This window comes from Perca flavescens, chromosome 4 (assembly GCF_004354835.1).
Source record: "Perca flavescens isolate YP-PL-M2 chromosome 4, PFLA_1.0, whole genome shotgun sequence".
In the NCBI taxonomy this organism is placed as follows: Eukaryota; Metazoa; Chordata; class Actinopteri; order Perciformes; family Percidae; genus Perca; species Perca flavescens.
Genome location: NC_041334.1, coordinates 37,509,377 through 37,523,103, shown reverse-complemented (window position 1 = coordinate 37,523,103; position 13,727 = coordinate 37,509,377). Strand labels below are relative to the sequence as shown.

General features: G+C 41.7%; 1 protein-coding gene across 1 annotated transcript; it reads right to left on the bottom strand.

Annotated features, from left to right (window-relative positions):
* Positions 1–240: 240 nt before the first annotated feature.
* Positions 241–11,743, bottom strand: apobec2a (apolipoprotein B mRNA editing enzyme, catalytic polypeptide-like 2a). The gene is made up of 4 exons (XM_028575864.1): positions 11,257–11,743; positions 6,286–6,507; positions 5,037–5,345; positions 241–745 (listed from the first exon to the last, which is right to left on the bottom strand). The coding sequence occupies exons 1-3, from the start codon at positions 11,499–11,501 to the stop codon at positions 5,042–5,044; spliced, it is 771 nt and encodes a 256-aa protein (XP_028431665.1). The 5' UTR covers positions 11,502–11,743; the 3' UTR covers positions 241–745; positions 5,037–5,041.
* Positions 11,744–13,727: the final 1,984 nt, after the last annotated feature.

Here is a 13,727-nt window from a genome sequence, read left to right as displayed (position 1 = left end):
TAGTACAATATGAGATCGTATTCTGAACCAGCTGGCTTTTTCTGGCTTTGAATTTCCGGAGAAAACAAACCAATGTGACGCGTTCGTCCAATCAGCTGCCGGTTTTCATTTTTTGGGCAACAATACAGATTAGTGCCGCCTGCTGTTATGGAGACGTATTACGTCTCGTCTCTTCGGTGTGTTCTGAGGCACTTTTTGGACCAACACGGGGAGACTGATCAGTCCGACTGGCTTTTCTGCTTTTTCTTTTAACTGCTTTTACAGGAGGACAAGCTGCTGCGCTGCCCTGTACGTCCTATACAGACGCTAAAGGGTGATTTTTGCGTCAGTATTTAATGAGTTGGGAATGAGAACGGGTTGTTCATTTACCTATTCAAGGTGGAAATACTCTAGCACTCTATAAAAATCACTGTGTGCAAAAAATGTGCAAAAAAAAACAACATACAAGTGTAAAGATCCGATGTCTGGGACCAGGATAATCCCAGATGTGGAAGCCAGATGTCGTGATTACTTCCAGGAGTTGTGGGGAGGGTCCTTCACCATGGCACATAAAGTGTGATTACAACATTCACAAACACACTAAAGCAAAGTCAACACCCTGACTCATACACACACACAGCTATTCTACTCTCACAGATTCATATGGACTATGAATATGTATCACTATCAATCAACAACAGTATCAACCTGAATCCTCTGTAGTGATGATGTACAAGTATTGATGATGATGATCCCAACTGGATTCCTGTGTCAACAGAGAGAAAGAGAGAGTTTTGAGTTTTTTAAAAACATATCCATGTAAAGTACATTCATTACAATACATTGGTTAATGCCCCACTTCATTACAGTGCTCATATTATGCTTTTTGGCTTTTCCCCTTTCCTTTGTTGTGTTATATATCTTTTTTGTGCATGTTATAGGTTTACAAAGTGAAAAAGTCCAAAGTCCACCCCAAATGGACTTACCATCTCCAACAGAAAACACTGTTCACAAACTGCTCCAAACAGCTCTGTTGTAGTCCAGCCTTTACTTCAGAGACAAAAGTGGTCACTTTGTAACACACGTTATAATGCTCGCCTAGCTGCTAGCATGGCACGCCCTCATACTCTGTTCTGACTGGCTAGTAGTCCTTACCTAGGTACTGTCAGGGCACGCCCTCATACTCTGCTTCTGACTGGCTAGTAGTCCTTACCTAGGTACTGTCAGGGCACGCTCTCATACTCTGCTTCTGACTGGCTAGTAGTCCTTACCTAGGTACTGTCAGGGCACGCCCTCATACTCTGCTTCTGACTGGCTAGTAGTCCTTACCTAGGTACTGTGAGGGCACGCCCTCATGCTTCTGACTAGCTTGTAGTGCTGACCTAGGTACTGAGCATGTGTGACTCCCAATAAAAATGGAACCGAAGTGAGATGCCTCTCTCTGTAGCTGAAACAGAGAGCTCATCACACAGGGTGAAAAGAGGAGCTGCAGCAATGTGCAGTACAACAAAAATATGTTTTTTTTTTTTTAAATGAAACCATGTAAACCTATTCTGATATAACCTCTAAATACAATTATGAACCTGAAAATGAGCATAATATGAGCACTTTAATGAAAATGATCATCGCCTTCTTAGCACAGCAGAAGTCTTCTCTTGCAAATGTTCCAACACTTTTTCATTGGTTTCACAATTTTTTTTTTCAGTTGACACAGATCTCACAGAAAGACCTGAAACTGTGTTGGATTAACTGTGTTAAAAATCAGCAATCAGTCCTAGACTAGGTCAAAGCCTAGTGTATGACTGTTGTGGTCAAAAAAGAATGAAATGGAAAATTCTGGTGCAGTACAATATATATGTTTGTCTCTAAATATTTCTGAGTTTGGGTGAAATTCTTTATTGGTCTTTTGCTGATGAAGGAATGCAGTGCAAAAGCTGTACCACAATGAATGTCCAATTTGTCTAATCTAAATTTTGTATAATTTTAGGGAGTGAGGAGTGGCAGAGAACGCCAAGACCAGCAGGGGAGGATAGCTGCAGCTGTGCTGCTCTTAGTTAACCACCAGACCTCTCAGATCATCTGGGACAGGTCTGCTTGCCATCCCCAGAATCAGAACCAAAAAGGGGGAAGTAGCGTTTGGTTTCTATGCTCCACATATCTGGAACAAACTCCCGGAAAACTGTGGGTCGGCACCTACTCTCAGCTCTTTTAAATCAAGGCTGAAGACCTTTCTTTTTGACATTGCCTTTTTTTAATTCCTTGTAGTGCATTGTGAATTTTATTCCTGTATTCTATCAATTTTTCATTTTGTATTAATTTTTTTTAATTCTGTTTTAATTATTTTTAATTTCTAACTGTGTTTTAATTGTTTTATGTAAAGCACTTTGAATTGCACTGCTGCTGAAATGTGCTATATAAATAAAATGCCTTGCCTTGCCTTATGCTGCTATAGTTTTAGACTGCCGGGGGACTTCCTCTGACACACTGAGCTCCTCTCTCCTCTCTCTTTCCATCCGAGTGCCTTCATGTCCCAGTAAACCCCAAAGTTTTTTTTTGGATTGGTGTGGCACCCAAATCGCTGTTTACAGCTGCTGACGTAGTCCTGCTCAACGCCTTGCACTGCTACTGCTATTATTTCTAATCACAGTTCTACTATCCTAATTGTTACTATAATTGCCACTGTTCATCATACCAACTGCTATAATTATTATGAATCATGTAGAGTCCTACGTAAGGCCATGAGGTGGGACCAAGGGAGAACTTGCTTGGATGCTGTTCTGCATGTCAATAATCAATGTCCACAATCTGTCTGCATTTCGGTGCTGTGACCCATTTATTTTCCTGACGGCTTGCTCACCGTCGCACAAGCAATACAGACCATTTGATTTCGTTTCTGGTTTAGTTCCATTCATTTTCTTTTGCACACAAATCAAACAATGGCACGCAAACCTGACACAATGAAAAGCTGTATGCTTTCCCCTTTTTTCACACACCTGTGTACCTGTGGCTGATTACCTGTATGCCTTCCCAAAGGCATTGCTCCACCCAGTGCTCAAACAAAAAACTGTAGATTAATCAGCACAACCAACGTGGTATATAAACAGAGAAGGCAAAAGTACTCACTTCCCGTACTCAAGTAGAAGTATAGATACTTGTGGTAAAAAATACTCTGGTAAAAGTAGAAGTACTGATTTACCTTTTTTACTCAAGTAAAAGTAACAAAGTACAGGCTTGGAAATGTACTTAGAGTATAAAAGTAAAAGTAGCCTTGCGAATGACTTTTTTATGCAAAGCTACCTGGACCACACAAATGTTACTAGAGTGCAAGCTGAGAAACTTCAGTGGACAAGGAGAAAAGGCTCTTTATATGCCATTGCCTACATTTTAAATGGATGTCTGCCAATAGACCTAAAACATCACATATATGATTATTGTGACAGAGCCTGGGACTCCAGGTTAATAAGATTCTGACTGAGTAGTGAGATATGAATTCAGTTGTGATTCTGTGAGAATTCACAGATCCAGTTTCTCTTTTTTAATCTTCCCCTTAACATTTAAATGAATCTACATGTATGTGTATGTGCTCGAATATGGCTTCTGGAAAGAAAATAAAGGATTAAATATGAGTTACTAAACAGACATTAATTAAGAAGTTCCCCATATTTTAAGAGTTACACAGTACATTCTTGATGCCTAAACATGTCTCTCAGATAAGGCCAAGGATGATTGAATGGAATGTCTTGCTGCTTGTCTGCCGAATCTCTGGGATCTCTGTTTTCTTCATTTTCAATCATGTCGCCGTCCATACTACTGTGTGACTATAACAATAACAATAAAGCCACTAATTACATTATCTTAATGCAGTGTAACTACTGTGGCATGTAAAGAATGCACCTAAAGCAAGGGCGTTCGCCATTATGAATCAACAGCCACGTGCAACCTAGCTAACAGGCGAAGAACACAAACAACAAAATCACTAGCTCATTTACTTTACATTTGCAAGAACTATAGACCAATACAACAACAGGCTTAAATGAACTGACAACATAAGTTATACGACTACACATTCACACACAATCTCAACTGATTATCCTCCGGACAGCTAGTCTCTTTTTCTTTTCTCTCACTTTTTTCTCTGTGTGGTACAGTACAGTAGTCGCAGCCCGGCTGGCGCGGGCAAACGTGACGTCATGGAATCGCCGTAACTATTTATACCATTGACATATATAAAATGGACCAACAGACCCCGTTGCTCTGGACGGAGACCAGTGACGGATATTAGAAGCACTTTTCCGGTGAGCGCTGAGCGTTACTGCGCAGCCTCCAACTGAAAGAGACGACGTAAATGTGGCGTGAGCAACCTGTCTGAAAGTTGGAAGTCTTCTGGTAGCTGTGCCAAGAAAAATGGAGTAGAAAGTAACAATATGCGTGTTAAAATGTAAGGAGTAAAAGTAAAAAATCACCACAAAAATAAATAGTAATGTAAAAATATCTGAAAAATCTACTTGAGTACATCTCTGTATATAAACAAAACAAAACAAAGTGGTGTAATGGCTCCAACAAATCATATTTCTGTATATCTGTATCAGTGTCTCTGTGTCCCAACTGGAAGTGTTTTGATTGGTTGTCAGTGTTTCTAGTTCATCAAATCGCTCTGAAAGTGATCCCAACAATATAGTTCGCAACTGCCATTGTCGTTATAGTTGTGGTGTGGACTCCACCATCCACTGGGGTTAGAACGATGTTTAAAACCACATATCCATGGTTATCGTTTGCTTATCGCCCTGTAGGGTGCTTTCACACCTTAGCAGTTAGGTCCGTTTTAACCGAACCCTGGAGCATTTGGTCAGATAATCCGGTTTGTTTGGGGTGGTGTGAAAGCTCATTGGCACTCTGGTCTGGAATAGTCTGTCAGAGACCTTTGTTGGATGTTATAGCTCTCCCTCTCCCTCTCTCTCTCTCTCCCTCTCCCTCTCTCTCTCTCTCTCTCTCTCTCTCTCTCTTTGCCTGTCTCCACATTACATTATTAAAGATCAGATTTTTCCTTTCACACTTACTGTGGTCACTGTAGAATGTCAGCCAGCTTCTCATGATAATACTCATAGTTATCTTTGCAGTCCTCCCACAGGTTCAGAGGTTCATCCTCGTGCTCCACAAATGTGTCCCAGGTGTAGGAGAAGTCCAGAGGCTTCATCACCCTTAGCTTACATCCAGCAGCGTGCAAGGCCTTGAGTCCGGCCTGGATCTCTGGTTCCTCCCACTCAAACAGCCGAGCGGCAAAGATGCTCAGCCTGACGTTTTTATTGGCCTTCAACACTTCAGCTATCTTTGCAGCACAAGCAGAGCATGGACTGGAAGACACATACCTGAAAGGAAAGTGGCAAAACGAAGAGAAACGTAATTTTCTATCATTGTATCAGTGCATTATAAGGATAATCAGATTAAGATGCATTTAATGTATGGACAAAGAATGTTTTCATTATTGTGTACAAGTGTATTGACATGTATTTGTAGCTCTCTGAGCTGAAAATGAGGAACTTGACACACTTGGTTGAACCGTAGACTGTAAAAATAATGGACGAAGCTTCCAGGTCTGAAAAGTGAAGCCAATGCCTTAAACCTGCATTCTATCTTAATTCCAGCAGGGGGTGACTCTACTGGCTCCAAAAAGAAGTCTGTTTCCATAGAAGTCTATGAGAAAATTATAGAGTATGGTCTAGACCTACTCTGTCTGTAAAGTGTCTCGAGATAACTTTTGTTATGATTTGATACTATAAATAAAATTGAATTGAATTGAATTGAATTGAAAATTACCCTACTTCTCACTTGATTTATTACCTCAGTAAACATTTTCATAATGAGATTATGGCCTCAATTGCAGTGTGCTGACCAAGCGCAATTAAAAATGACACCAAAGGGGTACCCAGAGCGACAAATATTGTCGCAGTGGGACTACATTTAGAATTAGTTGAAAGCCCCCTTTGTCTGACTGAGATGCTAATGTAGACTTTTTGCGTCACAACTAACACCAAAGGCCCCTGACCAAGCCAAGTCGTTTTTTGACGTGCTGGGAGTAAGAGTGTGTTGAACAGACCCATAATACATCATGGATATATTATATGCATAAATGGCTACACAATGTATAGGTTTATGTGTGGATTTAAGAGCATCTATAAGAGTGCAAGTTACAAAATATTCAAAACCGTCAACAACATGGAACATATTGTCCAGACTGAAAATAAGTTCTTGTAATATGCCACATTCTCTGTGCCACATACCATCTGACAGTTTAAGAGAGGTATGTACCAGGTGACTGTGTATTTGAGTGCAGGGTCATAGTTTGGCAGCCACTGTGTGAAGAAGGCCTCCTCAGCATGAAGCCCAGCGTGCTCATCCTCCAGACAGCCCCTTAGTAGCCCATCGGCTGTCCCGTTATCCAACAGGTAACACAGAAAGGTCTTGTTGCGGCCCGAGGAGTATTCCACGTTCTTGAACTGGAACTTATAGGAAAAAGGATCAATCCGGTCCCTGTGTAAAAGAGAATAAATGAAAGAAACATTGGAATGTTAGATAGCAAAACCAATATGGGACTGTTTCACTTATATCTGACGTCAAAAACGTTATTTTGTTGACAACCAGGCCAAAAATCAATAGCGTCTACAGGTTGATTCGGCAACCCTTCATATTAACCTGTCGTATAACACACACACAGTTAAATAAACACACACACACCTAAGGATAGACTCTACTGCAGTATGGTCAGGCTGACATTGTTTTTTCGGTGTGTGCTGAGGTGTTGGGTTCATGATTAAGATCAGAATATGTGTTTATCGCGCCCACAGTACAAACGCCAAAGGCACCTGACCAAGCATCCCTTTTTGAGGCACTGGGAGTGAGAATGTGTTGGGATTAAAGGTTAGAGAAAGCCTGTATTTGATAAAAAGCTAACCTTAACACAGACATTCTCAGAGTTGGGATGGTATTACACGATGCTACAGAGTGGTCCCAATTCTTAATCCTGATCCTCCTTGATCAATTGTCAATAAATGCTGCTACGCCTATGTTTCCTGAAACTTATTCAAGACTCAGAGAAAAATAAGCTCTCTAGAATTTCTTCAACACATACTATGTCTTTTACTGTGTAATTCCTGCACCAAGAGCCTTTGATAACAACACGAATGCCACCTCCCCTTGTTTTTTTTGAGTTATTATTCCTATTAATGCAAACATTTGAGAAGCCTTGTACCTGAACCACCGTATCTGGGAAATCTCCCTGAAGCCAGGTCTCTGTGTAAATTATGTGAAACATTAACTGAGTTTGATCTTGACGTTGGCACCTGAATGTACCACCAGGAAGAATTTGTAAATCATCATCATTTTTGAAAGTATTCAGTGTTTACCAACTACACAGGCCTGGCGGGTCGCCAAGCCAACGGGAACCAGAAAAACCTTTCTTTTTACTAACAAAAAATAACACCAAATATCCATTGTGTTTCCCCAACAGCATAACACTGCTGTGAACGGTCCATAAACGAGGCAACTGTCCGTGGTTACATGTAGTTCACATCTGTAACAGCAGGACAGTCGAATGTGTTATCTAAACTGCTAAAGTCAGTTGAACAGGTGAAGCGAAGATAACGTCGGTAGCCTAACGGCGTGCTGACGTATTTGTTGTTGTTTTCAGCTGAGCTGGACTAGAGAATATTCGGTTAAAACAGATCTGTGATGCTGTTTTCCCCTTATTGTTCTCTGTGAAGTTTGCTGGAAGTGATGCTTTATTTGGAGTGAGCACTACGTCGGCGCTACGTCGGACTCTATTTAAAGAAATTGGCCTTTTAAATGCTACAGCGCTTGTAAGGAAATTATGGGAGTGGAAGGCAAGCCAGCTTTAAAAGTGACTTATTTTCTTTTGAAATAAGTGCTGTGCCCTATCCGACCCATGCGCCAGGCTAATGCAGTCAACCTAGGGGTAGTCTATATACACGTCGTTCCATTTCCGGGATTGCTCCGGTGCCGCAGGAAATTCTGAATTCCGAACAACTCTGGTGGATTTGTGAGGACTATGGTTAACTGCTCCTCAGATCTCTGCAGGGTAAATCCAGACAGCTATCTAGACTATCTGTCCAATCTGAGTTTTCTGTTGCACGACTAAAACAACCTTTGAACGTACACGCTCCACCCAAACAAGTTCCTTCCAGAGGCTATTTTGCTGCGGCTCCGTGCGTAGCTTAGCGCTGCCCATGGCGATTGTGATTGGTTTAAAGAAATGCCAATAAACCAGAGCGCGTTTTTCTCCCATCCTGGAATGCTGTGTGGACTAGCCAGACCCTCCTCCGCAGCGCTGTAGAGGATGGTCTGGCAAAGCGATACTAACCTAGGGGAATCCCTGGTATTAAACCTCAAAAAGTACAGCTGTGAGTTGATTTTCATATTTGCTAATGAATGAACCAATGAAAAACAGATTAAAAAATAACAGCACCGCTTGCATTAATTGGGAAATAATTCTCAAACACCGTCAGCTTGTTATACTCGGCTGACCAATGCAAAAACCCTGGTGTGGTCTTTTAAATAGACGACAGGATCTACAGCAGGATTAGATATCACCACAGCACCTGTTTCTGTTTGAGTCGAGCGAACATGAAGGTTGGTGAGATGGGTGTCAGGTTGAGAAGGTGGGGGCAGGACTGCAGCAGCAGGCAGAGCTAATTTCAAACCGTCTACATGGCTGAGACTGGAATTCCAATGCATTATTATTAGACTGGTTGGTCATGTGACCCAGCTCTTATGGTGGTTCCCAAACGTTTCTCTGCAGGCCCCCCCTTTTGTAGATACAAATTTTTTCATGCATTTTCAAGGCACACCTTTCACAAACTTGTCCATGCTTTTCTAACAGTGCAGCATGGGGACGCGCCCCCCAGTTTGGGAACCACTGTAACCAACCAGTACAGTCTACATCCCTCTCTCTCTCTCTCTCTCTCTCTCTCTGTCGAGTCAGTAAATAACTTTTAAAAATTATTATCATTAAAGGTGCTCTAAGTGATGTGACGCGTTTTTTAGGCTACAACATTTTTCATCACATACAGCAAACATCTCACTATCCGCTAATTGCCTGTCCCCTGAACACACTGTAAAAAACATCTCCTCACTATCTGATAGCTGCCTGTCCCTTGAACACACTGTAAAAAACATCTCCTCACTATCTGTTAGCTGCCTGTCTCCTGAACACACTGTAAAAAAACATCTCCTCGCTATCTCCTAGCTGCCTGTCCCCTGAACACACTGTAAAAAAACATCTCCTCACTATCTGCTAGCTGCCTGTCCCCTGAACACACTGTAAAAAAACATCTCCTCGCTATCTGCTAGCTGCCTGTCCCCTGAACACACTGTAAAAAAACATCTCCTCACTATCTGCTAGCTGCCTGTCCCCTGAACACACTGTAAAAAAACATCTCCTCGCTATCTGCTAGCTGCCTGTCCCCTGAACACACTGTAAAAAAACGCGGCCTCTGTAGACAGCCCAGGCTCCACAAACGGCAACAACAACAAACTGTGCCAACCTGCCCCATGAACCATAACAAACAGTGTTCCAGCCAATAACTGACAAGAAGGAGCTGGTTGAGCCATCACTGCAGCAGCGTTAGCCAGTAGGCTACTTCCACAATGTGTATTCATGACTCGACCAACTCCTTCTTGTCAGTTATTGGCTGGAACACTGTTTGTTATGGTTTGTGGGGCAGGTTGGCGCATTTCTTTGTTGTTGCCGTTTGTGGAGCCTCGGCTGTCTACAGAGGCCGCGTTTTTTTACAGTGTGTTAAGGGGACAGGCAGCTATATGTATGTGACAAAAAATGTTGTAGCCTAAAAAATGCGTCACATCACTTAGAGCACCTTTAAATAAATAGAATGATGCATGTATCTCTTGGCTCCCACCCAGCTGAGCGGTTCTCCAGAGCCAGGTGTATCCTTTGGGGCAGGCCAGCTGCTGTTGCTCTTGCTCTCTTTCTTGCTCCATACTGTAAAACCAGCCTGCTTACTTGTACCAGAAAATAATAAGGTGGTGGGGAAGCAGATATGGATGTATGATCATTTGCATGCAATCAAATCGCAATGACGTCTGAGCAACATTTTTCAAGAAGAAACTGATATTGAAAATAAGTTCTGCAGTTACAAACACATGGTCCGTTCCATTTGTATTTGGAAGTCGATTTTCCGACTCGGTTTGGACTTTGGACTATACCAGTGGTTCCCAACCTTTTTTCCTTGGCGCCCCCCCTACTCATGTCTAAGAAAAGCTGAGCCCCCACCCAAAACCGAAGTTGATGTAACTCTCGAGATAGAGCCTCTCTTTCTTTTTTGATACAGAGGAGTTATCAGCACTGTTTCTCCGGCATGTTTCATTCATAAAATAGTGATGCCGTGGGGCAGGAAAATTGAGGATACAACAAAATATATAGTTTTCATACAGACTTTTGTATACATTAGATATTCTAGTGTATTATAATTTGTTTAACATGTGCAAAAACTTTTTTTTTACTCAACCTCAAACCAGATAAAGACTCGCGCCCCCCCTGTGATCTTTGCCGCCCCCCCTGGGGGTGCCCGGACCCCAGGTTGGGAACCACTGGACTATACTGTACTTTCTGCAGAAACAGTTGCAAGCAGCGTAAAACCATAAGGCAGGAAATCGATGCTGAAACTGTGTTATCAATTTCAGCATTTTTATTTTGGCAAGAGAACTTCACCGTAAATAGAATCACGGTGCAAAAGAACGAGAATGAGTCCCCCTCAGCATTTCTATTTGTCTCTCCGTCCCTCCTGTGGGCAGTGCATCTTTCAGTTCAACAGTCAACACACAACCTGCCATCTGATCGCACACATCCACACCAAATTATAAAAATAATACAATTAGGAATAAATGAAATTCCTGATATTATTATAGTGTATAGTGCAGTGCACACACGGTACTCCAGCGTCGGGACACAACTTTTATAGTCAGGTACTTGGCTGATTTTAACTCATGTTTAGTATGTCACACATTTAAAAATGTTACCACCTTGGGCATGAAAAGGAATTCACTCTTAAATGCCAGACACTTCTCAGTGCAAGCATGTGGGATCAGCTCATTAGAGAATCTGATTCAGACAGAGTAAAGGGATCATCAGCCAAAACTTTGGAAATAAAAGAAATGTAGAATGAGGATAGGATACCTCAGCTATGTACAGCCTTAGCTCTGTCTATTAAACTGCTTCAGGAACCATACTTGGTGATATGGACCTACCCTTTGATGATTTCAAATGGAGGTAATTCCATTGGCTCAACCTGAAAATCTCCATTCTGACCGTTGGCTGCTGCACCATTGCCAGCTGCCGCCTCAGCTGGCGGGCCCTCTCCATTATGCGCTGCCCCTTCTCCTTGCGCTCCTTGATTCTTCACTTTCTTTACATCCTTGGTCTTTTCAGCCGACTCTTTTTCTTTTTCTTCTTTCTCTTTTCTTCTCATTGGTGTACGACTTTTGTCAGCCATGGCGAAAGAACAGCTTTCTAGGGAATTTGAGAGAAGTTCAGAAAGTCTGTGTGGAAAGAGTTAAGGTGAATAAAAAAAAAAGACAAGACGTTGATATAGAAAAAGACAGGTCAGAACGCACGAGAAGACCTGAAACAAAAAAATAAATGACTCTTCAGAAGACAGGCAGAAAAGAAGGGAGAGCAAGTGAGGGGGAGGAGTGGAATGGTAGAGAGGGCAGGAGAGGGCAGGGGGAGAAAGAAGTGCAAAGAGCTAACCAAAGAGAGAGAGAGAGAGAGAGAGAGAGAGAGAGAGAGAGAGAGAGAGAGAGAGAGAGATCATTGAGGTCATTGAGGGGGTTCCCCAACAAAAAGGGCAATCATTTATTTACACTATAATTCCATCCATAAGTAACACAACGACAAAATGTGTGACTAGTTTGGTCATGAGTTTCATACACTTTGTGTAATAAAACATCTAAAGGCAAACATCCTATCAAATGGGAGACCATCCAAAAATGAAATCTTATGAAAGGGGGGTCCGTGGTCTAATTTGTGTCAGTTTGGGGGTCCTTGGCAGGAAAAAGTATGGGAACCACTCGTGTAAATAAGTTATTCAAAGGGCTCTCAGAAGGAAACACTGGATACTTGATATTGTTTTTTTGGCACATAAATTGAAAGATTTAAAGTTAAAACTCAGCATACAAGCAGCTTCAATCTAAAAAATATCTGTGTTGGTACTGGCCTTTAAAGGCTCATATGGGTCAAACCACGGTAGATACACACAGGCAGCTGCAGCTCACAGACCAAGCACGTCTATTTAAAGAGCCTGAGGGAGGGGGGAGGCAGGGCCCCAGCTCTTATCTGCATTTTGACAGACTAAGATTGCAGCTACTGATACGTAAGACACATGCAGGTTTTTGTTGGCAACGTGGAGAATAAACTGCACACTGTGATTCTGGATCAGAATGAAGAACTAATAAAAAAGGTTTAATATGGCGTAATAGGAGTTGTCTGTTAACTTACATGGAGGCAAAAGACCTTTTAGCATCTCACAGATATGTAACAGGGTATAGACGGACTGAATAATGCGGTCAGTATCAGTGCCAGCTGGCTAAGACGTATTTGGGTTGAGTCCACATTCAGTATTCTCGTTAGAAGACTCTCTGTCCAACAAGTCAACGTATACAAGGATATGGGTGGTTTATTCATATCCTCTAATACAGGGGTCTTCAATGTTTTTAAGCTAAGGACCCCTTAAAGCAACATTAGAGAACTTTTCCCGCTTCGTAACCCTACAGGTTGGAAGCGGAATTGTCCATTACATTACATTATGCAAGTTTGCCAGATCAGGTAGTGGATCTGTAGTTCGAATGAACTGGACAATGTAATGGACAATTCAGCTTCCAACCTGTAGGGGGACCGCAGCAGGGAAAGTTCTCTACTGTTGCTTTAACTGAAAGAGAGATGGAGCAGGGACCACCTACTACATATATTGTATAAAATCAAGTTGCATAAAACTGGGCCTTCAGTAATATGTAGGGCAGCCTGAAGCCTTTATGCATACTTTTTGGCATAGAAAGCTATTCAAATAGCCTAATAATTGTTGATTTTATAGTAAATCTTGCTTTAATGTTAAACATACATGTGGCACAGTGAATCATTAGGATGAACTGTACCTGTGGATGGCCTTAGTGACTACAGTACCTTACCTATACACCAGTAAGCAGTGGGGATTTATTATTTACAATAATTTGGTGGCCCCCGTGCATTGACTCTGAAGACCCCCTAGGGGTCCTGGACACCCTGTTGAAGATCCCTGCTCTAATAAGACCCACCGGAGCATTTCATAAATTAGCGCCCCTGTACTACTGGCAGTGGCGGAAATTCAACATTTTATCTAAAGCAGAGAACGTAATGTTAACAGTCACAATTTTAAACACATCTGTAAACCTTGTGTTTTCCTCGGGTCAAATCTGATCTGTTTTCAAAGTTTTTTATATCATCAATATGGGTTTCTTTCAACCAAATTGCCCAAAAATAACATTGATGCATAAATGATCCCACCCATGCATCCATGTTAGTTTTGGACAGGTAAAAAGAATGATTACTTTCATTGAATTTTGTTCAATTTTATAGCATTTTAAACAAATGTTTAAATGGTTTCAAAACAGCATCCTTATTAAACTTTGACATAAACATCCTCTGATCTTAACTATTAGTCAAAAATAATTAGTAATTTCTGCTT